General features: G+C 42.5%; 2 protein-coding genes and 1 long non-coding RNA gene across 10 annotated transcripts in view; 2 read left to right on the plus strand and 1 right to left on the minus strand.

Annotated features, from left to right (window-relative positions):
• The window catches only part of LOC135488726 (uncharacterized), a 205,003-nt gene that overhangs the window by 1,795 nt on the left and 177,036 nt on the right, over positions 1–26,172 (plus strand). The window lies entirely within an intron of this gene.
• LOC135488714 (uncharacterized) lies at positions 158–6,388 on the minus strand. The gene is made up of 6 exons (XM_064773430.1): positions 5,571–6,388; positions 4,771–5,322; positions 2,888–3,019; positions 2,249–2,477; positions 1,004–1,125; positions 158–728 (listed from the first exon to the last, which is right to left on the minus strand). Exons 2-4 carry the CDS (start codon positions 5,317–5,319, stop codon positions 2,358–2,360), a joined length of 801 nt encoding a protein of 266 aa, XP_064629500.1. The 5' UTR covers positions 5,320–5,322; positions 5,571–6,388; the 3' UTR covers positions 158–728; positions 1,004–1,125; positions 2,249–2,357.
• On the plus strand, positions 5,747–26,172 carry LOC135488632 (uncharacterized). Of its 8 annotated transcripts, none has more exons than XM_064773311.1 (14): positions 5,747–5,826; positions 7,540–7,723; positions 13,168–13,400; positions 14,808–15,137; positions 21,292–21,366; positions 21,600–21,674; positions 21,912–21,986; positions 22,220–22,294; positions 22,528–22,602; positions 22,836–22,910; positions 23,168–23,243; positions 23,556–24,195; positions 24,438–24,502; positions 25,722–26,172. In XM_064773311.1, exons 4-14 carry the CDS (start codon positions 14,821–14,823, stop codon positions 26,055–26,057), a joined length of 1,884 nt encoding a protein of 627 aa, XP_064629381.1. In that variant the 5' UTR covers positions 5,747–5,826; positions 7,540–7,723; positions 13,168–13,400; positions 14,808–14,820; the 3' UTR covers positions 26,058–26,172. The 8 variants fall into 8 exon arrangements, with proteins under 8 accessions (XP_064629381.1, XP_064629389.1, XP_064629398.1 ...); XM_064773319.1 differs by lacking the exon at positions 5,747–5,826 and adding an exon at positions 6,431–6,446; XM_064773328.1 differs by lacking the exon at positions 5,747–5,826 and adding an exon at positions 6,479–6,664.

Below are 26,172 nucleotides of genomic sequence, written 5' to 3' on the forward strand. Positions count from 1 at the left end.
AGTTGGTGGGTGGGAGAGGGTAGTTAGGACATGGAGGTATTATTAATACCTCCATGGTTAGGATGATGCCATCATGGCAGTTGACCCAATAGACGCTGACGCAGTATAGAAAATAGGTGGGGAGAATGTGGGATGGAAACTTAACACAACAGGAGGATAGATACTTGTGCCCGCGGAGATAAGCATGATGATCCCAAGACCCAAGTGTAGGATTTGAATTCAAAAAGATCTTAGCCGACCCCTTTCCTGAGATATTAATTACCTGCATGCTCTGTAGTCTGTCTCTCTGCTCTTCTTACTCTAAGCTCAGCTTGTCCATTGGTGCGAGTGAAGAGGTGAAACTATCCAGATCCATCATCAACAAGCAGTTATTTACAAGTATGAATTAATGATGTTTTATTTAAATCCAGTCGATCGGCAGTAAAGAGGTTAAATGTTCAAGATTAATCAGCAGCTAGCCCATGTCAACGGCCATCAACTATTTACAACTCAAGTTACATTTTACCAGATCCATCAATAGCCATCAGCAGTTATTTACAAGAATGAATTCGTAAGAAATCCAGTCGACCGGCAGTGAAGAGGTAGTGTACCAAGATTAATCACGGCCATCAAATACATACAACTCCTGTTTCGGGTTACATATTTACAGTCCAATCTAAAATAATAACAGAACTTTGCCAAACAGTGAAGAGATGAATTTCTAAAATCAATCAACGTCCATGGTCTATCTGAAATGAGAAAAAGAACTGGGTAAACATAAATAAATCAGCCGGTTAGTAGAAGAAGCCCCTTTCCCCGAGGCCATGATGAGCCCACGATAATGATTTTAGTAGCCTATTGTCTGTGATTGTTGAGAATAGAATCTCAGATCATCTAGTCTTTAGATTTAGGGAGATGGTTGACGACTATTAGGCTACTATCGCTATGAAATTTTCAAAGGATTACGATGTTATACCTGACTTGGAGTGTATTACTCCATGTACCTGATAACCAGGCAACTTACCAATGAATTTATACTTTATAGTTTTAATCATTTTCCAGTGTATTAACAGAATTTACATGAAAAAGTTACAACTCTTTTTTCTGAAGCACCACACGCTGATTACCAGTGGCACTGTCGTTTCCCTGAAATTAAAAGAAAAAATTCGTGCATTGGTTTAGTTTTGAGACGGTCCCTAAAATCTTGTATTGGTTTAGTTTTGAGACGGTCCCTATAACAATCTTGATACTAGAGGCGCTGGTGTCGTTTGATGTCGTCATTTTCGTAAATTCGGCAGTCTTCGCGTGTCCTAATGTATGTTCGGACATGGTCGGGATTTATAAGGTCGAATTTAAAATCTAGAAGCTATTTTGATTGGTTAAGGAAAGGAGCCGGTGACCTTGCGTCCCAGCGTCCGCACGCGGCATCGGATGGCAGCATGAGCTTCAAGATGCCGTCCTCGTTCCTCACAGCACACACTAGAAGATTATAGACCATGTCATCTTATTGTGCCGATCCATGATTATGATAAGTATTAATGATTAGTCTTTAAAATTTTATACACCTTTTCATTTTTCGTCGTCCGCTTCTTCAGAGCTTATAAGACGTTCGACGTTCATTCATGCACATGTGCGATGTGGGGCCTATGTCAGATGTGTATTGCACGCAATGCATGGCGCGCGACATGGACTGTCAGTCATGCTGTCGGCTGTGTCATGTGTGGTTGGCCAAGGCCATGGCCCACATCATGACATGGGGATGGGGGTCAAGACACTACGATGGAGGAAATGTAGGGACTGGAGCTGGTAGGGAGGATTGATCAAGACTGACAAGCATGACAAGGAGGCTGTGTCTGATTAGTGCCTTGGTCGAAGTTGGACTTCATGACTCATTGACTGAGTGGTCATCATGACTATCTCAGTTTTTACTTTTGCCTTTCCCTTTGGTGGGGTTTGTCAGTGCCTTGGCTGGGGGAACATGATTCCGTGGCCTGTGAGTGTGATTTGTGCAATAGGGGAGGCCTGAGTCACTAAATGTAACGCCTCCGTTTCATAAAAGTAGCCTATTACAAATAGGCCTTAAATACAATGTAGGCCTACTCGTAAGTCGTATGAAAAAGGCCTCGGACTACTTCTCAATCTGTAACGTTGTACGATATTGTATCGCCACTTTTTACAGGGGTCTAGCATCATGACGTAAATACTAAATGGCCTAGCCTACCGCAACCTATGAATATAAGTAAATTAAGAATTATGCTAAGTGACTTGCCTTCTTCCGCTTGAAATCCCAGTGATTTTCTTCCTCACATTCACTGTCGACATTCTCCGTTCCAGGATCGAGGTCAAGCAGGAATCCCATCTCCTGTTCATTTGCATCTTCAGTTGTACCGGTAGGAATGGTCTTCTATTGAGAAGCAGTTGACTGGCCCACAGTCAATTAGACCAACATCATCATTATCATCATCATCATCATCTTCCTCCTGAACGTTGATTGGGGCCTGCAAATGGAAAGTGTGACTGACATCAACCAATCTGGACTGTGGACTGGAGAAGAATTTGAGTGGTGCTAGAAAGTAAGTAGACAAGCAGAATTACTAAAAATAAAGCCTATTCAGAAAAAAAATCAGAAAAAAAAAATCCTGGGGTAGCAAGCAGTTAAAGCAATTCGTTAGGTTCGTTAAGTTTTTGTGAATTGGCAAAGTCACTACACAGTACAGACATATAGTGGACCTCCAAAGTGAGCAGCCTTGTATGAGTATCTTTGGATTGAGTAATACAATTTTCATAAAAATTTCATATAGCTATTGAGCTAAGAATGATGGTTTTTCATGACTTTCCATCAATCTTTTCATTCCCTCTGAAAACCCAACAGCCATGCTAATTTTAAGAACCGGTCCGATGACTTTACATTGGCAATTCCTTGATCTTCGATGGCTCTAATCAGGTATTTGAGCCATTTTCCGGCTGGGGCGTTCGTCGGGTGTACGCCATCGTACAACTCATGGTAGGTATGTTTCTTGTACCTCTTTCCTCTTTTTACCTGAAATATGGAGTAAAAAAAAAAAATTACGAGAAATTCTCAAGGCATGGTGAGCAGTTACAGCAGTTACGCTAGTAAAGCATGTTGTAATTGCAACCAGATATCAAGCCTTTTATTACTCGAGCATTTCACTTCAAGAATTCTACTGATTACAGTGCATTACAGCCAGATCTCATTAGCGAAGGTCAAAAAGCGAACCTCAGGTTGCAAAGGCAAATGCATTGAGGCCGTGAAATTGGAGTTTCTCTTTGAATTGCCCGATGATGTTGTTATTAGGGTAATCAGGCGTGATCAGAGATTAGCGCAATCTAGCCTATGGCATGTCTGGCTGACCTACCACAGCAGGTGTTACGGAATTTGTTATCGTTACTCCTGCCTGTAAGTGGCACATCATCTGACAAAATCAGAGTGTACTCAATGTAGGCCTAATGGCAATGCTTCAGATGAAGACCTGATTGGTCCTGTCTGATGCTTGTTTCTATATTGCAATATTGTAGTTGATCATGGTGCAGTGTGTAACTGCTTTTTCGGACTGTTTGTTTATAGTAGGCCTATGTGAAAAAAACATTTCTTTTTTTTCATAGTTTTTAATCAGACTGGTTAAAACATGTACCTTGCTTTTCAAGTTAGGCCTGTAAACAATAATGACGTAGGGGCCTTGAAGGCTTTAAACAATATTGTTCCGCCCTGCGAAGAGCGATCGTGTGCAAAGCGGTGGGACAGAATGGGGTACAACTAGATTACCCTGGGCTCACTGTCATCCATCCGAATTTGACCACCCCCACTCTTACTCTTAGGAGAGGAGCCTTGCCTCTATCTCGACCTAACTTGAAAATAGTACACATCCCTGCGGCCTATATAATGTATGCTATTGCGTGGCCTACTTACTGACACAGACTCCCTGTAGCCAGGTCAGAACTATCCGTCCAATTTCAACTTAAGCTAAAAAAATTGCAATGCATCAGGTGTGGATATACTGCCTATCATGCAATGTCCAGTTTAGCATGAAGCATGCTGTTTCATCTTTACCTGTTCTGTTAACACACAGACCATGCAGACCTTGGCCTAGGAATTTTATGGTCAGTCTGGGGTGAAATCCCAAGGTGTATTGTAACAGTGACAAACAGGAATATTGCTTCAAATCTGCCAAGGGTTTGTAGAGTGACTTTGAACGAAATTTCATGGACATCAGATAGAAACCAATGCAGAAGCATACACTGCTTCTCTGCATCACAATCATTGAAGCAACTGTTCCTTGACCAATCCATGACTCATCATTATATAACATTATATAACAATTCATGGCACGAATTCAGCAACACATTGAGTGCATTGATCTAATCCACTAATCCACATACCCATATTGCACCAAGTGTAATGAACCCAGTAAGACAGGTAAACCTAACACAGCAGGTGGTGTCTGTAGTGCAATAGCAGATGTCTAGGAGGAAGGCCTTGGAGTGCAATCAATCAGCTTATCTGACCTATTATAAACATCCAGCTGAGAGGCATTCCACCTATTTTGCTCATCTTTCGCTAACGGGGTCTGGCGGTCATGGGCTTAGGTAACTGAAAAAAAATCTTAAAAAAGCAATATAAATGCTCTGTTTAGCTCATGGTAGGTTGATCACTTTTAGACTAGTTTACGTTGAAATTGTACAATGAACATTTGAAAGAAGGATAGTGGAGTGTTATTTGCTGGTCTGCTCCACAGCCTTGAGTGCTTCATTTTAGATGTTTAGGCTCCCTACCTGAAACTTCAGGAGGTCCCTCTCCCATCTTGGAGTCTTTAATCCTGCTAACCAGTTGACGCTCCAGATATGACTATTGATTTCTTCTATATCATTTTCAAGTCCACGTTGCTGTAATATCAGCGCTGCCTGTGAAATTTCAGGAATATGTAACTTTCCATGTTTTATTAGATAATCATTGTACTTGATTATTGAGACAGGTGGTATAGGGATCACCAGAACTCTGATACCAAGGAGTTCAAATTGATCCTTAAAGTGATTAATTGCTTCTATTGTTTTGTGTGCATTGCCATTGGCATTGTAATTGACTTCAACTCCTGAATTGCTCCTCTTTTTCTCTGTCAGGTTGCAAATTCCTGCCCCAAGGATGATTTGAATTTGGGAATCAGCCACTCCAAGTTGTTGAAGCTTTTCTACTGCATCCTCTGCTTTCGATTGCAGTGCTTGGATGGTCCCTCCCGGCTTGACAATCCATTGTTCATTTGCATATATTGGCCGTTGATGCCGCAACTTCAATCCCCGGGAGTCCATCACAAAAATCCGATTCATTTTCTGCAAAAGAATGTAATCTAATTAATTTTAAAGGAATTAATCACAAGGTAAGAATAATTAAAAGCAACAGAGTTTTTTCTGTACACGGTACATGTACTTTCACTTGACAGTGTCAATTTTGTTCCCTAGTCAATTCTTCTGAATTCAAAGGGAAAATGGGAAGAAACCACATGCATATCGGTGCTTAACCTTAAATTGCATTATTGTCTGTTCTCCCCAACCACCTTGACTGCTTGGTAATCACTTACATTCAATGCAAATGGTATGCATTATTGTTCCACTTTGTAGGAATTGGGTTTCTTGCTGAAGTGCGCTCCCTTGCTAACTTGAATCAGAAGGTTGATGAGAGATGGGGCCATGTACCGCACCAAATGATTGAAGTACAACGTCAATGACTGAGGAACAGGAAGTCGGTTAGAGACGATCATGTCCCCCACCGAACTATTGACATGCAAAAATGATTGAGAAGAAGAGTTTTGATTTGGAATGGAAGAAACAATGAAGGTAAGATAAACGATATCCTGGTCATTGCTGTCATCAGGGGAAGAGTGACTCAAATAAACATTTCTGAAAATTAATGAAGCCAAGAAGACCTAAATTAAGTGACTGAGGAACAGGAAGTTGGTTAGAGACGGTCATGTCCCCCACCGAATGCTTGGAATACAATGATTGAGAAGAAGAGTTTGCTTGGAAGAAGCAATGAGGGTAAGATTTAAAGCAATATCATTCTGGTTATTGCTCTCGTCGGGGGAAGAATGACACCAGTAATCATTTCTAAAAAATGAACAAAGCTAAGAAAATCTAAATTCAGTGACTGAGGAAGTCGGTTAGAGACGGCCATGTCCCCCACCGAACGCTTGGAATACAACAGTGTTTGAGAAGAGTTTTTGTTTGGAAGAAGCAATGAAGGTAAGATTGAAAGCAATATCATCCTGTGTCATCATTGCTGTCGTCTGGAGAAGAATGACTCAAGTAAACATTTCTGACAATGATATGAATAAAGCTAAGAAGACCAAAATTCAGTGACTGAAGAAGTCGCTTAGAGACGGCCATGTCCCCTACTGAATGCTTGGAATACAACAATCATTGGTAAGAAGAGTTTTTGTTTGGAAGAAACAATGAAGGTAAGATTTAAAGCAATATCATCCTGTGTGGTCATTGCTGTCGTCTGGAGAAGAATGACTCAAGTAAACATTTCTGACAATGATATGAATGAAGCTTAGATTTAGGAGACCTAAATTCAATGACTGAGGAAGTCGGTAAGAGACGGTCATGTCCCCCACCGAACGATTGGAATACAATGATTGAGAAGAACAGTTTTTGTTTGGAAGAAGCAATGAAGGTAAGATTGAAAGCAATGATATCATCCTGGTTATTGCTGTCGTCTGGAGGGAGAATGACTCAAGCAAACATTTCTGACAATGAATGAAGCTAAGAAGATGTAAATTCAGCTACTGAGGAACATTTAATAAGTCAGTCAGAGACGGCAATGTCCCCCACCAAAGTATTGGAATACAATGATTGAGAAATGAATGAAGAGTATTGGCTTGGAAGAAGCACTGAACTAAGGTAAGATAAACGATATCTGGTCATCAGGGAAAGAATTACTCTAGTCAAGTAAACATTTCGTACATTGAATTAAGCTAAGAAAACTTGAAGTTAGATGAATATGATTTGAAGATCTAGTGCTTCCTAACATAAAAATTAATAAGGTAAAGAAAAGTCTGTTATAGACAGCCTTGTCCCCCACCGAATGATTAAAGTTCATTAAGGAACTTCAGCTTGCAGGGGGCAATGAATGTAAGAATATAACATGAAGGTCTATAGTGCTTCCTGTCCTATAGAAGACGTGGAATTCCATGAATGAGGATCAGAATTTGGTTAGAGACGGCCATGTCCCCCACCGAATGATTAAAGAGTTTTAGCTTGTAAGAGACAATGAATGTTAGAATATTGCATGATGAAGAATTATTGTGCTTCATCAAGAATACTTAAAAAATCATACAATTACACATGCCAAATGGATAATGGAATGCCTTTGCCAAATGTATCAACAATGCATTGCAATGTAAACAAGTAGAAAAAGGCACTAGGTTTCTTAAATGTAATGTATGTATGATGATTATGTAATGATTTGAATTTCCTTGAGATATCCATATGTAACAGATGTTTGCTCTGCAACTTTCTTGATCCTTTCAATCTCCTTCCCTCTTGCAGTAGTGGTCTCAGTTCTGACAATATGACAGAGCCGGTCTTCATTTACCATCACATGAGGGTGAAAGGCAAAGTCCGGATCACCTCCAGAATCTCCTGCTGTCTTGGCCCGCGACAGAGCAACGAACAGAGCGCCAGGATTTCTAGACTCGAAAGCTCTTGTCCCGGGATGAATGACAATGTAACGGTATGCTTCATTATCACCAATTGTCATGCCTTGGCATCGATGAAATGTGGTTCCCCAGCCAAGTCTCAGGGGAATTTGTTTGCGCCTACATGAATGGCACGGGCATTCCATTAGACGCGTGACAGGTACAATTGGGACTATTTTTGTACCAGAAATGTAGGGTGGTCCACTGTACCTGTCGAATTCTACCATTACAACATCGGGTAATCCCATTTTGGGGTCTTTGCCATCTGTGTAGACAATATCTCTGACAATGCCAGTAGAACCGTTGAATAACCCATAATTTACAGCAAGATTTCCTATTAACATCACTCTTGCTTCTTGACACAAAAACAGTTCAGCTAGGAGCCCTCCTGCCTTCTCGCTTGGGGTGTTCTTATGGACTCCTGTGTTCAGTGCTTTAATTCTTGCTATTGGGGCGCAACAGTTGGCTTCAAGAAGCTTCATCTTATTGTGCTCCCATTCATTGGCATGGGTTGGAAACACAAACAACCCCTTGTCACTCATTCTCTCCAACAAATCTTGTCCATGTGTTTTCCTCAGTGTGTCCCACTGGAAAGCTTGCAGCCATTTTGCCTGTTCTCTGGTGACGGTGTAGTTCCTCAGAGCATTTAAAGTGTCTTTTAGTTGGCCGTCCCCATCTTTTTGTCTTATTATAGTTTTTAGAATCACAGCCTTGTCAAACTCCTGCCAGGCAAGTGCACCATGAAGGCATGCATTGACCTCACCTCGCGGTTTGTATACTGGATGATCACAGAGAGGGGGTAGCTGGACATCATCACCAAAAAAGACAACTACCGGAATACCACCCCACGGTTTGCCAGAGTTCAGTCCATTTTGAACTCCACAGGAACAGAGGTATTCAATCCATCCGAGGGTTTTGCATCCAACTAGTGATCGTTCATCAATGAGAAGGACATGTAATCCTTCGCAATGTTCTTGAAGGGTATATCCAGTCTTTCCATGTGGTGGCGTCATGTCCTTCGTCGAACTTGATCCTGTGGGAACCTTCAGAAAGCTGTGGATTGTGGTGCCTGAAATGAGATTTGCACTGTTTCCTGTTGGCCCAAGAACCTGCACAACCCTGTTTTCCTGGAAAAGAGTGCGAATCCCTTTCACCAAACATTTAATCAAAAATGATTTCCCTGAACCTGCTGTACCTGCAACAACTAACCTTAGGTATGAGGTGAATTCCTGAGGATCAGCTTTGTAGCGGTAAAGAGTGCCCATAACTAAGTTGTATGCAAATTTCTGATCCTCATTCATCATATCCAAATCTACATCAGGAAGCACTATATTTTCATTTGCTCTTTCTTTCCCTTCTTCAAACGAGATATTCTCCAGCCAAGTAATCCCAAGGTTTGATGGGTACTCCATGGAGGTGACTCCCCAGTCATGTTCCGGTCCTCCATCATCGTACTTGAAGTCAGTTACCACATCAAAATCGACTTGTGGTCGAAGAAGATCCATCCAATCAGGCTGTTCAGCTTCGTCCTCACAAACAACTTTTTCCAACTCTGATGCTTTTCTGTGCTCGTATTGTCGTGCTCCCTCTACATCAGCCTTGACAAAGGTTGGGCAGGAATCCATGTTGAGAAACTCCAGCATTCTCTCCTGCCATGATAAATTTTCATCCTTGATGTCAGGAATTTTTCTCCAGTTCGGCCAGTGGAGCAACAGCATATTGCGACCGTAATCTTCAGAAAGTGGCCATGTTGCCTTCATGCTGCCAGCCATCACAGGAACACGTCCTTTCCTTGAGATGAAATTGTAGAATGAACAGTTGTCTTCGTTCTTTCTGGCGAGGTACTTGTCCAAGGGTGTACTTTTTGTTAGTGTTTCACCTTTTTTTTCAAGTAACCTCGATCCAGTTGTGCTCACTGACAGGAACTGATGGCTGGATCTGTATAGAGGCAACCTGGACAACTCGTATGTTGCTTCCATGGCTGAAACATCCCTTCTGACACTATTCATTAGAAGTTTCGTACAGATGGTCTTCGATGTGCTCTCGTTGTCCGTGCAATTAACCAGGTCGTTAAAAAGAGCAGATGCTGCTCCAGTTGGCTCATTGCTTTTGCAGGCGTAGCTACAAATATAGCGTCGAACGCCAACAATCTCATCAACAGATGGATGTTCTGGGTCACTGTGCGAGAGAATAATTGAAATGTCTCCATTTGCCCGCCATGCTTGAGTATGGATTCGTGAGTGTTGGACAAGGACAGGGTGATCCTGCTCCATCTCAAGTCTCAGGATATTGTGTCGGTCACGTGTTATTGCAGGCTGTACCCGCAATAACTTACCTGGCTCAGAGATAGAACCAAATCCCATCCGACACTCTCTCTCCTTCTTCCCCTTCAACAGCCTCAGACAATAGTCTGAGCATCTGTGCAGGTTGACCCTGTTACTGAGGAGGAGATGATCCTCCAATAGACTATCCTGGTTTTGGCTGATGTCACATAGCAATTTGAACAGGGGGTTTGTGTCCTCTGGAGGCGAAGGTGCTGTGCCCTCAGGTGGGGGCCAGAGGTCCTTGCGTGGATTACCCTGCTCGTCCTTGCCTGCTGGATGCATGGCTGTCATGCCAAATATGCGTTCAGCCCAGTCTGATAGTTCCTTTGCCGTATCTTCCTCACTAAGCTCATTTTGGATGGCATCGAAGAGCAGTCTATGCGGTTGCTGGTCATTCTGCCAACAGAGGCCATGCCAATGAATCATGCCTCTGCTCTTGGCAAATTCTTGGCGATACCAATATGCCTCCACCCCAAAAACTTTTTTCATTACATGCTTGAAATACGACTGAGTACGGAGGTCGAAGTACTTTCCAACTATGTGGCTGTTTTCTTGCAGCGCAGCAAAAAGTTGGGATTTGTCATCTAAATCCTGAACTTCGCCTTTGGCCTCCAGGATATAGTCATGTAAAAGTTTCCTCAAGGGTTTGAAATAAAATTCGGCACAACTGCCGGTGCCAAAAAACGTGGGAAGGCCCTTGCCCTGGGTGATCTGGTACTGGACGAGAGATTCCAATTCCTTAAACCGTTGGGCCCAGTACTGAGAGGTTCCCCCAAGTCCAGCACTGAAGTAAAGCACTTTTTCACCAATGGCAGTGTCGCCATTTTTTATTTTATCCTTGAGATCTGCCACTGTCAGGTGGTCGTCTCCTAAATGTTGACGGACAATGTAAGTTGAACTATCTAGGACTCTCTTTCTAGCAATCATATTGTGGACTACAAATTTAAAATAGTGGTGTCAAGAAAATCGGCCGTCCTTAAACCATAACAGGTGTTCTGCCCAGTCACTCAGGGAAGTGCATGTGTTAGGCCGGTTGCTATGAAAGTCCCCTGTTCCATAAGGGAAGAGATAAGGAAAAGCCAATGTGAAGAAATTTCTTGTGGTAAATTCAGAGACGGGTTTGTCATCTCTCGTTGGCCATGGGATGGTGATTGTTCCTCTCCGTGTCTCTGAAACTTTCACATCTTCTCTTCCCACTGCTTCTTTCACAACATCTTCCACCTTCTTCCGTATATCAGTGGGTGGGTCCGGAAGCAAAATGCCTGACACAGTTTGACCATCATCATCAGCAAAACCTTCGGGACAGGTTTGATCTGGAGCAGGCCCTTCATCTCTTCTGTGTTTTGCCTTTGAAGAAAATTCAATGGTCTGCAAATTTTGCAATTCACCATCTGCTGGTAGAAGATTGAGGCGCTCCTCACTTATGATTATGTCATCATAGGCAGGATTATTGGCCTTGAGCCATTTTAGAGCTGCCTCTACTCTGCTTCTAGATACTCTGAAAGCTTTACTTGAGTCATTTTTCCCCTGACGTCGTACTCTTATGATATTGATTTCACTTGGAAGTTTAGGTAGAATTTTGCCAACTTCATCGATAGCTTGAGGGAAAGCCACACAGTGCCCACTTGATGCTAGACCGCCATGTTTCATCAGATGTACATTTATGGATGGGGAAATCCTGGAGATAAGCTGCTGTTCCACCGTTGTTAGTTTTGATAACTCGGGTGGCATTTCTCCCGGATCCATGTTGTTATCTGCTGAAAACATTTTCACATCACTTTTTTCAGTAGCACATCTTCTGCATACATTTTGTGTGTTCGTCTTCATTTGCAGTCTTCTCTCCTGGCATACTGAGCATAAAGTAAACTTGTATGACATTTGCTCAACCTCAAATGCCCTAATACCTGCCATAGCATTTTGAAGCGTCTTGTCAGGCAAGTTTTCTGTGGTGTCTTTCAACTCCTCTTCATTGTCTTTTTCTAGATGCAAGGATTCGCGTTTTACCTTTAGGCGCCGGCTGTTGTTCCGCCGTCTTTTTTTCTTTGCACTTGCGCTCTCTGTCTCAGATGGCTCCAGGGGAACAATTCCAAATCGCTTTGACTGCCTTCTAACTTCTGGTGAAGAGTTCTTGTTTACCTTAGTGGAAGTGATCTTGGTTGGTACAGGTGGAAGAGCTGTTTGCTCTGGCAGCATCAAAATGCTGTAGTGTTGTTCTCGTAGTAAGAGAGTAATGTGCATCAGTGCGTCATCAGTCTCAATACTTTCGTTTCCTTCCTTCCAATAAGATGTTGAAGGAACATTTCAGCAGATTTGCTGCAGCTTGGACTTCACATGATGTTGCATATCCATCCCTTTTAAGCTTCGTCTCCTGATACTGCTCTTGACTGTTTATTCCATGGCATACTTCAACCATGGCTTTGTGCTCTTCCCATGTGCTTAGAATATACCCACATATCAGTGTTCTGTACTGCTTATGGCCAGAGGGGTTCCTTTGTCCGTGTATAACATCATTCAGGCAGTGAAAAAAGCAATTTCCATCGCCAAGAACATTAACGATTTGGTATTCCTTTATAGCATTGGCAATTTCACTGGTTCGATGGCTTTGTTCTTCCTGGTTTGGCTGGGTCTGAGGCTCCTTCCTTCTGATCTCACCATCGCTCCGCTGTGGAGGTATATTGTAACACGGGTCCCAAATCATTTTCAGTGTCTTGACTCTGATTCAACCCAAACCTGAAATCAGAGTCTAGGGTGGGTCTAGTTTACAGAAAGATTGGTTAGAAATAGTATGCAATGCTGCCCACGAGATCAGATTGCCAGCCTGACAGCACTTATGAAATAAATGAAATGTTTTGATACTCTTATACATCTTTACTAGTGTAGTCATTTGCAAGCAGAATTGAGCATTTTCGCATCAAGAAAGGGTCAAATCCCTTGGCCTTGGGCAGAAACACTGCCTTGAGCAGAAAGTGCTACTGTCAAACAAGCAAACGAAACCTGGGAGTGAGAATGAGTTAGTGCTTTTAGAATAAGTAGGATGTGACTAATGGCAAATTGTTGGGCAAATCTCTTCCATTTTGGACTTGAGTTATGCATTCTTGGAGGGTTTTAGATGTACTGTCTATTATTCATTCCAGTGTTCCTTTTTATGTTGGCAGGTGAACCATACTTACTAATGCAGAAAAACTATGGCTGAGATGATCGGACTGCAATCATGAAGTTACATCCATGGAGACAGGATTTGGACAGAAGGTCTCATTCGTGCGAAAGGAAACGAAACGAAAAGGCGCAGGAATAACCCGAATGTGCCAACCACAAGCTTTCACCATCAAACACATTATTCAAGATGGGTCCCAAGGATTCTTTATTCTCAAGGATGTGACTATAGGATGTAAGATATCACAGCACATTCAACAGGATGTCCCAGATAAAGTGGACGCATCCATGGGTGACTGTTTGTGTGCAGTGCCAGTGGTAACTTGCATGATGAAATTTGGGTCACATCAATGGAGACATGGGATACTGTCTTCAGGATTACAGTGTCACATCCTGAGACAACCATCAGTGGTGATTGCAGACTACCTTCGAAATTGCAACGTCACATCAAGAGACGACCATATTTGGTAGCTCTGAGTGGTGACAGCAGATATCTGTAAAACTGCTGTAGATATGGCTGTCTTCTGGTTTTGTAGGGGGAGAGGTCTCGTATTTATTTTTTAATATTCAAGGGGATTATTACAATGTTATTTTGCCCTATTCATCCACTCGCCTTTGTCGTTTAATGCCCCAATGAACTCGCCATCGGCAAGCTCTTGACTTCTTTCTTTTTGTAGTGCATCGCTGCATGCATTCATCGCGCAATATACAATATATTGTCATGCTTATCAGCTGTGATGAATGCTCTGTGATGAATGCATACAATCGTACACCAATGCATACACCATTATTAAAGGGGAGACGAATGCATGGGTTTGTTTGGTGCGTGCGTTTGTCTGCGAACCACTCAACTCGTGCATTGGGGGGTAGGCCTAACAATAATGGGGGAAACTAACGTTTAAAGCTGGACTATTAATATAGGGCCTAACAAAACTATAGGGCCTTACTAAACTATACTAATATGATGTAGGCCTAATTGTAAACAAAACCATGAATGGTATTCCCCTTTAACCAATTCTGCACAGCATGCATGCCACAGTTATAGTAGGCCTAAAATGCCTGAGGCCCTTTTGGCTTTTGTTATAGGGCTAGGCTGAGGCCCATAGTGTCCTCTAGCCTCCTATAAACACTGGATGATCCCTTTTTTGCTTGGTCGAAATAATAAGAATGTTACACAATGATGCTAGGCCTATACTACAGTAGCTATACACAGTGTATAGGGCCTACCCAACTAAGCAAAAAGCTATCATCAAGAAGCTAATTTTGTCAGGCTTTCATTAAATGGGAACACCTCTCATGGTTTTGTTTACATTCTGTGTTTGTAAACATACCAGCTAAAATGCAAGTTTCGCCATGGTAACCAGGTGGCACCACCACCAACAGCTTGATTATTTTCAAATCATAACTTGACTGGTTCGTGGGTGTCTTTATGCACCAATGTATTGTAAACGGCAGAACTAACATTTCAGCTGCAATGTTAACAAACACAGAATGTAAACAAAACCATGACGGCATGAGAGGTGTTCCCCTTTAATGGTCTGTCGATAGGCCTAGACGAGGTTTAGCTAGGCCTTAGGTTTAAGATGATGCAAATATCAATAATATGTTGTTGTAAGCTCACTGGAATTTAATTATTTTTCAGTAAGTTCTTCCTGATGGATTTCAATACAGATTATCTGGTGCTGCTGAATATTCAAGTCCCTCCGCCTACAATATGGACAACAATAGCAGATGAAGAAACAGCTACAAAGTGGAGGCAAAATTTCCAGGAAAAGAGTAAAGTGACTTGGAGGTTGATGTGTGGAAAGGTCGCAAAGGGGAAAGTGAACGTCTACAAGAGATACTTCAGGTGTCAACACAACACTTTGCCACGGTCGAGCACAGCAGATGACAGATCAGTGTCAAAGAATACCGATTGCCCTGCAACAATGGTAATGACGGTGAAGAGGACTGACTTTAAAAGAAAGTCACGGTAAGTAGGATATGGTACGACAGATTGTAGGACCCCCCCCCCCATTTGGGGGATTGTCTTGATACCAGTATATGTACGACCAGTAATGTAGTAGATGGTGCTGTACACTAAGTTTCTATCAGTGTTGCAGCTTGTGGTGGGTGTCTTGTCATTCTCTATAGTCCAGTCTTTCACACCCTGCCTCCAGTAAGAAAGAACCACCTCAATAGGGGTGTATACAAAACCAAGACCTAAGACATAAGACCTAAGACCTAAGATCCCCCGAAGTACAAAACTAAGACCCAGGTACAAAACTAAGATCCCGAGGTACAAAACTAAGACCCGGGGAGGCCAAGAAAAATATCAGAGTCTTAGTTTTGTACATCAGGGGATCTTAGTTTTGTACGTACAAAACTAAGATCCCCCGAGGTACAAAACTAAGACCCAATTCCAAACTGAAATTTTGAAGAAAAATATCAGAGTCTTAGTTTTGTACATCAGGGGATCTTAGTTTTGTACGTACAAAACTAAGATCCCCCGAGGTACAAAACTAAGACCCAATTCCAAACTGAAATTTTGAAGAAAAATATCAGAGTCTTAGTTTTGTACATCAGGGGATCTTAGTTTTGTACGTACAAAACTAAGATCCCCCGAGGTACAAAACTAAGACCCAATTCCAAACTAAAATTTTGAAGAAAAATATCAGAGTCTTAGTTTTGTACATCAGGGGATCTTAGTTTTGTACGTACAAAACTAAGATCCCCCGAGGTACAAAACTAAGACCCAATTCCAAACTGAAATGTGGAAACACCTGACAGCGCCGCCCGGCATGATCCACGTGCTACTGGCATATTTATAACTCGTAGTAAATAAGGTTGTAAAAATATGCAAATGAGATGCCGTATATGGAAACCATGACGTCACTAAGCAGTTCTATTTCTGCTACGGGTGGCGCTGTTGCTTGCCTCTGGAGGCGCTATTCAACCTCTTTAATTCTAGTTTAACCCCCTGTGTGTCTGCATTGGTGCAGGATGCATGTCATTACAGCCGATAGGAAAGGTCAAAAAGCGAACCTCAGGTTGCAAAGGCAAATGCATTGATGCCTTGAGGTTCACTTTTCTCTCTGAGTTGCCCGATGATGTTGGTATTGGGGTAATCAGGTGTAATCACAGATAGTCTAATCGCCTCTGGCATATCTGGCTGACTGCTTGCCACAGCACGTGTTACCTAGGCTATATATAAGCTGACAAGATGTTGATTTAGTAATGGTCAACGGTGTAACTTTTATGTGTTTGCTTTGTGGTTATGTTGGCTGAACTTTTGAAACGACTTTTAACCCCTCAGGACCATTCTCCTTAATGGTCAAGCCATGCTGCTGCGTAAAATGTAGTGTTGTTAAAGGGAATATCTCGTAGCAGCGATAATAAACGAGATTTAAATTTTTGGTTTTTGCGGGCTACTTTAAAAACAAAAATTAACTTAGTCACAGCATTTTCTTCTTCTATATGTGTGTATGTGAGGGGGCGTCTACACTTAGCTTTAATGTTTTGACATTGCTCAGGTTCCGGACACTTGCGTATGGGCGGAGGCTACGGAAACAGTACCCCTGGAAGTTTATGGCTTTCAGGGGGTTAGAGATAAAGATATATAAAATAATCATTTGTTCCCCGGACATTCAACTTTTGGAACGTCAGTTCCCGTCAGAAATTTTAGTGAAATCCCAAGGGTGTCTATAACAGTTCATGCCTTTGCGTCACCACTATATCCGGCTCCACAAACCCATGACAGATTCCATGCTATATTCCTGTTCCATTTCAGTTTCAAGCACACTGTGACGAAGCGTTTGCCATACAATATTCAAATATCCCAGTACATTTATCCTGTGATAGAGTGGTCTAGTCTATAAAAGAGCCAATATTACAGCCTTGCCTCTATCTCGACCTAACTTGAAAATAGTACACATTCCTACGGCCTATACAATGTATGCTATTGCGTGGCCTACTTACTGACACAGACTCCCTGTAGCCAGGTCAGAGCTATCCGTCCAATTTCAACTTAAGCTAAAAAAATTGCAATGGCATCAGGTGTGGATATACTGCCTATCATGTGATGTCCAGTTTAGCATGAAGCATGCTGTTTCATCTTTACCTGTTCTGTTAACACACAGAAAGTGGGTAGAAGGCCAGGGGCAGGGGTAGACGGGAGTGAGAACTCTGGCCTTATGATAGTCATCCTCGGTCATCTTGAAGTCACTATCACTATCAGGTTTTCAGTTCTTTCATGACAGACTCCTTCATGAATATGATGATGAATACTTGTTTCATCATCTCTGCCTTACAGTATTTGAACCAAATTTCATGGACATCAGATAGAAACCAATGCAGAAGCATACACTGCTTCTCCGCATCAAAATCATTGAAGATATACAGCAACTGTTCCTTGACCAATCCATGACTCATCATTATATAACATTATATAACAATTCATGGCAGGAATTCAGCAACACATTGAGTGCATTCGATCTAATCCACTAATCCACAATACCCATATTGCACCAAGCAGGTGGTGTCTGTAGTGCAATAGCAGATGTCAAGGAGGAAGGCCTTGGAGTGCAATCAATCAGCTTATCTGATCTATTATAAACATCCAGCTGAGAGGCATTCCTCCTATTTTGCTCATCTTTCGCTAACGGGGTCTGGCTGTCATGGCCTTCAAAATTCCAAAATTCTGTGTTTCGAAGCGGAGGAAAGCAGACTATTGTGGACTTCCCCAGTTCGAGTGGGATGGTTTGTCTAATCAGGAAGAAATCGGACGTGGGGCATTTGGGGCGGTTGTGAGAGCCCGATACGGAAATGAAATAGTTGTCGTGAAACGACTGTTAGATGAAGACGCTGAGGAAGAGAGGAATCTTGTTAAGAAAGCAACACTTCTTCATTCTATCAACCACAAATACATCAGTCGATTCCGAGCCATCTCTTCTCGTCCGCTCGCTTTAATGATGGACTATGAATGTTTTGATTTTAGTCCTCTTGGCCTACCAAATAAGGTTCACAATCTCTTGCAATGGGTGAAATTGGTTGACTCATTTGAAAATTGCGATGAAATATTGGATCTCTTTCCTCTAGTGTTCCGACAGATGTGTGAAGGTTTGGCATTTCTTCACCAAAAAGGCACTGTGCACCGGGACATCAAGCCGCAGAACATCTTGGTGTCAAATCAACATTACTGCTTACTAGATCCAACCACGACAGAATTTGCTCAAGTTTATACTTCAGAGCCAATCACTTGCAAGTTGACCGACTTTGGACTTGGTCGTTCCAACATTGTTCAGACTCGGACACTTTTGAGGGCCACAACCCAAAATGTGTTCCGAGGGTCTGTACCGTACATGGCACCGGAAATTCTTCTGGAGGAGGATAGACTCGCTACTGCGTCCCTAGATGACTTAAAAAGAATTGACATTTGGGCTTTGGGGATGACCTTTTATAACTTAATTAATCCCGATATCAAAGTGCCGTTCGCCAGGGATATGCGTGAGGTCAAGGAACAAGGCATCGTCACTCCTGCAACATTCCAAAAGTTTATTTGCGACAGGATTAGAAATGGAATGAGACCTCAGCCGTCGCCAAAATATGCCGCAATGCAAAAGACCAAATGGAGTGCCATAAGAAAGGCACAACTGCTGTGCACCGTGCTAAACCCTCTCCGTCGACCAAGTGCTCTTGATCTAATTGAAAGGTAAGTACGAAACCATATCCTAATTATATTATCATCTCACCAAAAGTAAATTTGACGTCACATGTAGGCCTGGGGGGGGGGGGGGGGGGGGGGGGGGGGGGGGGGAGGGGGTCATAACGGACTCCCCTAACTTCAGAGCCCTCCAAGGCGCAATCATGCTTTTACTTAGAGTGTTCATATCAACATTATTAATTTCAGTGAAAGTTACTTTATTGTTTAGATTTTCAGAAACTTACTGTATAATATTGGTCATGGAAGTGCTATTTTTGCCCCCCCCCCCCCCCCCCCCCCCCCCCGTATAGCATGTCTAGAGGCAATCTGACGTGTCGTGATGATTCTGTGAGGGCCGGTGTAAAAGTAGAAAGTGTCCCCCCTGGAAAAAGTGTCCGGGCCTATTGTATTCGAACAGATTATGGCATATAGTTCTATAGAGGCCATGGCTGTCAATAGCTCAGCGCATAATAGAATCCTTTGTTTCCGGACATTTTATCCTAGGACATTTTAAACTTCTACACCTGTTTGAGAAATATTTTAGCTGGAGGTTTATAATCTTGTGATTTTGATTCTATGAGGCTGGATGTGTCTAACGAGTTTTAGATTGGGATTCGGTTTATGGTATACTTGGTACATGTAGGGTGTGACCAATAGTTGGAAAGGCCGATATAAAAAATGAACTTTTCCGATTGCGGGAACATGTGCCAAATGAAAACTTCAGCATATACCGCTATGTAGATTTATCTACAGACGCCATAAATACCAAGTTTCACAAATTAAAAAAGAAATCAGGTAATGAAATATGTAAAGTAAGTAATGAGATTTGTAACATGAGAAATAAGTTGGTTAGGTACAAAACCTGGACTGGATAAATATATTGGTTGAAACGAATAATAATTGCAAATATTGTTTAAACGGTGAAGTCAGGCTGGATTTAGTGTGTGCCAACTCTATCCTAATGGTCATGATGGTGGTCTCATGCAATGAAAAGGTTAATAATAAATGCTCTTTAAGTTCCTGCCAAGCGCCGCTTGACTAACTGATTTCGCACAACATCATAAAGGGGTTTCTTGCAGTGTGGGGGTCAGCCAAGCATATAGCAGGAAGTTCACAGCATCATGATTTAATACCTCAGCAATTTCTCCCTTTAAATGTCAAAGCGAGAGGTCGGTCTGAGGCTGTAACTTTAGATAACTTTAATACTATAATTGTTCATTACCAGCTATTGCGGGCCTAGCCAATCAAGCCAATTAGTGCACCTGCTTAATTGGTCCTGGCAAGCCTAATGGAAAATGTATAGGAAATATCAATAAAGTTGGCTTTTTGGGCGGGGTGTAAAAATAATCCCAACTCCCGACTTCTGACATAATTCTATATATGTCTAGGTATTTACTGGCAAAATTTGGAGTGATTTGGATGGAAATTCGATGTGTCCATCTATAGGTGGAAAATTTTGGTAAATCTGTAATGCTTCACTCGTAGCCCGTAGTGTAAATTCCTGAGAAAGTGGGTTTTGGGGGCTTTTCTAGCTGCGCTAGCTCCGAAACTATACATTTGATACAAACTCCCGACTTCAGACGTGGTTGATATAACTCTTAGGATTATATTCCCAAGATTTCAGCTTTATTGGAGAAAAATTCATAGTGTCCATAGGGGGGTTGAAAATTGGAGGATTTTCAATTTTTTTCCCAACAAATATGCGAAAAATATTACTTTCCACCTAGAATTAATCAAACTATCATAAAGCAAACTATCATAAAGTACTTCCTTGCAACAATCATTTGTGAAGCTTTCAAAACTTTTGGCTGATTTATTTGACCCTAAATCAGCAAAAACCAAACATTTTAGTGTTTGTATGCAATAATGCACAGGAGGCTAATTGCCAGATTAATTCACACCTTTCCAATCTCAAACAATAGGAATGATGGAGTCTCCCTCTATTCAAAACAGAGTGTGCTAGGCCCGCAATAGCTGGTAATGTGGAATTCGGATTACATGTATATAAATATATGGTGTCCCCCTCCACAACCTCCGGACCAAAACCACTGACACCAGTTGATGGATATTTTTTGATCAGACGAATAATGCGACGGAGAGGGGAGTAGGTTTGGTGCAGTAACCTTTCATGTCTTTACGCTAGAGTCTTTTTAAGGAACGCATAAATCAACCTCCTGCGCCATTTCCCTAGAATTAGCTTCCTGAACCTCATGGTCTTTACTGCCTTTAAACATAGCCACGCAGTATTATAAAACCCCTTTAAATCTTGGTATTAAGATGCAGAACCTTGGTGGTCAAGATGTAGAATTAGTGGATGATAGGCCTATTGAGACATCCTGGTATTCCTACTGGTAGTAGTTTTGGTACAAACGTTTGTTGAAATGCAGATGTGAAGCTTATATGACGTTCAATGTAAACATGATCCATGTCATTAACATCTTTTCAGTGTGCCATCAGCAGAAAGTCCTCCTCCAGCACCATCTGAACCATCTGTGAAAGAATCGCGACAAAAGCCGACAAGGTGAGTACAATAATATGACACCTTTCAAGAGTCTCCACCTTCAGTCCCCCGTCCGTCTCCTACAGGCTGTAGCTTATCAGTGGCTACTCGTTCTGTCATTGTCAAATTTGAGATGTTCATCACAAACACCTGAGGATCATATTGAGATATCCTGGTCGGCTACCGGTAGTAGTTTTGGTCTAAACGTATGACGTTCAATGTAAACATGATCCATGTCATTAACATCTTTTCAGTGTGCCATCTGCAGAAAGTCCTCCTCCAGCACCATTTGAACCATCTGTGAAAGAATCACGACAAAAGCCGACAAGGTGAGTACAATAATCTGACACCTTTCAAGAGTCTCCACCTTCAGTCCCCCGTCCGTCTCCTATAAATAGGCTGTAGCTTATCAGTGGCTACTCGTTCTGTCATTGTCAAATTTGAGATGTTCATCACAAACACCTGAGGATCATATTGAAATATCCTGGTCGGCTACCGGTAGTAGTTTTGGTCTAAACGTATGACGTTCAATGTAAACATGATCCATGTCATTAACATCTTTTCAGTGTGCCATCAGCAGAAAGTCCTCCTCCAGCACCATTTGAACCATCTGTGAAAGAATCACGACAAAAGCCGACAAGGTGAGTACAATAATCTGACACCTTTCAAGAGTCTCCACCTTCAGTCCCCCGTCCGTCTCCTACAGGCTGTAGCTTATCAGTGGCTACTCGTTCTGTCATTATCAAATTTGAGATGTTCATCACAAACACCTGAGGATCATATTGAGATATCCTGGTCGGCTACCGGTAGTAGTTTTGGTCTAAACGTATGACGTTCGATGTAAACATGATCCATGTCATTAACATCTTTTCAGTGTGCCATCAGCAGAAAGTCCTCCTCCAGCACCATCTGAACCATCTGTGAAAGAATCGCGACAAAAGCCGACAAGGTGAGTACAATAATCTGACACCTTTCAAGAGTCTCCACCTTCAGTCCCCCGTCCGTCTCCTACAGGCTGTAGCTTATCAGTGGCTACTCGTTCTGTCATTGTCAAATTTGAGATGTTCATCACAAACACCTGAGGATCATATTGAGATATCCTGGTCGGCTACCGGTAGTAGTTTTGGTCTAAACGTATGACGTTCGATGTAAACATGATCCATGTCATTAACATCTTTTCAGTGTGCCATCAGCAGAAAGTCCTCCTCCAGCACCATCTGAACCATCTGTGAAAGAATCGCGACAAAAGCCGACAAGGTGAGTACAATAATCTGACACCTTTCAAGAGTCTCCACCTTCAGTCCCCCGTCCGTCTCCTACAGGCTGTAGCTTATCAGTGGCTACTCGTTCTGTCATTGTCAAATTTGAGATGTTCATCACAAACACCTGAGGATCATATTGAGATATCCTGGTCGGCTACCGGTAGTAGTTTTGGTCTAAACGTATGACGTTCAATGTAAACATGATCCATGTCATTAACATCTTTTCAGTGTGCCATCTGCAGAAAGTCCTCCTCCAGCACCATTTGAACCATCTGTGAAAGAATCGCGACAAAAGCCGACAAGGTGAGTACAATAATCTGACACCTTTCGAAAGTCTCCACCTTCAGTCCCCCGCCCGTCTCCTATAAATAGGCTGCAGCTTATCAGTGGCTACTCGTTCTGTCATTGTGGCTACCCTAGGAATGATTTTCTTCTCGTCTTTCTTCTGGGGCTTTTGCCTCAGTCCACTCCGTAGTCTTTGATACCTAGTGTTTCTTTTGTGAGGGTATGAAGATATCGGAGCTATAATCCTTTTACTAAGTTTTACTTTCAAATTTCAGAAATGTCTTTGATCTATTTGGATATCAAGCCAGCAGAGAATGTTGGCCTACAGGGAACAAGCTTCAAGTGAAAACGGTGAGTTTCCCGTGATTCCCTCCAAATATACCAACAATGGAACAGTTCACCTGCATGCTGCCAGCAAAAGGATGCCTTCCGAGACATGCACGATTGTTTAATCGCTATAGAGAACCGTACCATGGGTTTGTCATAATGCAATTTTTGATACCCCACCATTCGCGATTGGGAGGTGCAGCCCTCACCAATGAAATAGCTAATCAGCTCCTTCTTAACCTTGGTACCATAGATTTTTGTTCTGATGCCTGTGTCAAGTAGAGAGAGATTGAAACTTACGGACCCTTTTTTCACCCTGCCCTTGTACACTTTCAGAATTACGACTTCATACCCGGGGATTTCCATCAGGCCTCAGAGGATGTATTCAGTCATGATGCCGCTGGTTCCCAGTGCGCCACCATCAGCGTGATGGCCGTAATAGCTTCATACATAAAGTCTCCGAATGATTGGACTACAAATGACGTCAATAATATTCTACTACAGGGTGATCAAGCTCACACAAAAACCCTAGAGAAATTGGGTTGGCCGTTCTTACGCAGAAATTCTAAGTTGGATTTAGATGAACTTCCAGACACATTATATTGTGGAATGGATGGAACTTCAGCTGAAGCAAGCATCGGGCATCGTGATGATGCCATATATGGATACGACATCCGAACCTTATTGCAATCGGCAATATTACAAAGACCTGACGGTAGTTTCGTAATAAGATGCGGTGATAAATGTTGTGCATTCCTGCACTGCCCGGATGGAAAATATTGTCATTTTGATAGTCATGCCTGCAATTCAGAGGGCGTTCAAGATCCACTAGGTGCAGCATGTTTGTTACGTTTCAAGAATGCTGAGGAAGCAATCTCTCACATAGAAGTCATTGTTGCGGGCTGTGGGGCAGATGGACAGTTTGATATCACACCCGTTTACGTGACCCTGCTTAATGACACGCATGAAACAGATGGTAAGTGATCCAACGACAACACCTCGAGCTATGCCCAGCCCCCCCCCCCCCTCCGCAGGCTAGATGTTGTTTTTTTCGGGTACAAGCTCAAGTAAACTCATGAATATCAGAAGGTAGCTGCTTAGTTCCTTGGAGCATGCTAAATATTACCAGTTATTATAAATCATATTGAAAGTGTTGAAAGGTTGCCAAACTATTCACAACCGTTCTCGTCTGATTACATTCTTTTTTTGTATTTGCAGTAAACGAGTGTCATGGAGATGTTTCTGTGTCCCTGATGGAAGAAACACGTGTAACTGACTCAAAGGCAAGTAAATTGATGTTTTACCCACTGTTCCTTTTGGGTGATTTTAGATGCGATAGTATTAAGATTTTAAATCACTAGAATAAACTGGCATGTAACACAGGCATTTTTTAAACAAAATATGTGAACAATTTGGTCTGCATCCTATTCTACCTAAATTTATGCTGATGCTAAATTTATGTATTCTGAAGTTTCAATTGCAATTTACTCGTTCATGCGAGCCTGCAGTTATGCAGCAATGGTATCAATCAGTGTTCATACGCAGTTTGGAAATCCTTGAAAAGTTTGGAATTTAACAAGTTCCACTTCAGGCATTGAAACTAATCAAATGCACTAAAAGAGCCCTAGAAAGCTGGCTCCATAAAAATGTGCAGGTTTGGGGGGTCTAATGCCAGTAGTCTGTTCCCAGCATCCATTTAGGGGTTGCCTTGTGTGTCGCAGGAGGCGCTGTTTTGACGTCACGTCTGATGGATTTCATGAAACTGTGGAGTGAGGCCTAAAGCTTGCAGCACACTGGACGCCAACTTCGGCGGCAAGGCGCGTCAGACTGAACGCGACTGAACGCCGCTCGACGCCAGATTTGGCGGCAGTGGATCGCGCTCATAGCACACCTACTCAGAATTGGCGTCCAGTAGCGTCTTTACCGCCACTTCCAAGAATCGTGGGCGCTGCCATTTTGATATCATGTGACGTCAAGACGCAAGCTGATTGGCCAAAGCCTCGCCGTTGACGCTGGTTGACGCCAACTCTGGCGGCGATCCGTAGCACACCTGGATTCTTCTTGCGTTCACTGGCGTTCAGACGCCGCTACAGGCGTCAAAAATCAAACATGCTAGATATCTGGCGGCAAGTGGCGGCAAGTGGCGGCAAGTGGCGTTTGCCTGACGCCGTCCGTAGCACACTACGGATTTTTCAGGCGTTCAGGACTCTTGCCGCAAAAAACGCGCCTTGCCGACGGAGTTGGCGTCCAGTGTGCTGCAAGCTTAACAGGCCTATTTTGCCCTAAAAAGCATAATAAGAAACGGCCGATCGCTAAAATAATTCATCAGCGCAGACACTAAGTGTAACTAAACAATTGGGCACCGATGAGTCGGATGGACGCGGCTCGGCTTCGGAGGAGCTTAGCCTATTAATATATTGATTTTCTGTATTCACTGTTGCTATACATAGCCGACATACTAGTAGCCAGATTGTGTATTAATCAAACCTCGTTTTCTTGCAGATTGATGATTCCTGCAGAAGAGACAGCAGTGGTGATAACTTCCCAGGATTTGCGCTACCCTCGCCCTTGGTATACAATGAAGATGAAGATTTACCCATCTATGAATCAGGAAGGAATACCAGATACCCAGTCAGTGAGGCTGTAACAATCTTGTTGTATGGTAAAAAGTCATGTTGTTCGAAGGTACCACTGATGGTAAGGCACAATTTAGCCTTTCTCATTGATGTTTCAAAACTTAGTGATGTAAATGATGTAAAGTCTGACATGAATGGCACATTGCCGCATGTGCTTCGCATTGCCATATGGACGATACAGGTTACCGGGTCTGAAAATTAACCTGTCATCGAGGTCTTGCATAAGAAGAGGATGCCCATGGGGAATGACGCTCAGTGCCATCTATTCATTAATTCAAAGAGAAACGATCATGGCCTGTCCCGATCAATTTTCTACA

This window comes from Lineus longissimus, chromosome 1, assembly GCF_910592395.1.
Source record: "Lineus longissimus chromosome 1, tnLinLong1.2, whole genome shotgun sequence".
NCBI classification, from domain to species: Eukaryota; Metazoa; Nemertea; class Pilidiophora; order Heteronemertea; family Lineidae; genus Lineus; species Lineus longissimus.

Bases quoted from the DNA above. Each gene is read 5' to 3' on its own strand.
- LOC135488632 (XM_064773279.1), top strand. From the start codon at position 17,821: ATGGCCTTCAAAATTCCAAAATTCTGTGTTTCGAAGCGGAGGAAAGCA. The intron at 22,603-22,835 runs GTGAGTACAATA...ACATCTTTTCAG, and splicing joins TCGCGACAAAAGCCGACAAG to TGTGCCATCTGCAGAAAGTC. The intron at 22,911-23,167 runs GTGAGTACAATA...TTCAAATTTCAG, and splicing joins TCGCGACAAAAGCCGACAAG to AAATGTCTTTGATCTATTTG.
- LOC135488714 (XM_064773430.1), bottom strand. From the start codon at position 5,319: ATGAATCGGATTTTTGTGATGGACTCCCGGGGATTGAAGTTGCGGCAT. The intron at 3,020-4,770 runs GTAGGGAGCCTA...TCCATATTTCAG, and splicing joins GGGACCTCCTGAAGTTTCAG to GTAAAAAGAGGAAAGAGGTA. The intron at 2,478-2,887 runs GTAAAGTCATCG...TTCCATTTGCAG, and splicing joins AAGATCAAGGAATTGCCAAT to GCCCCAATCAACGTTCAGGA.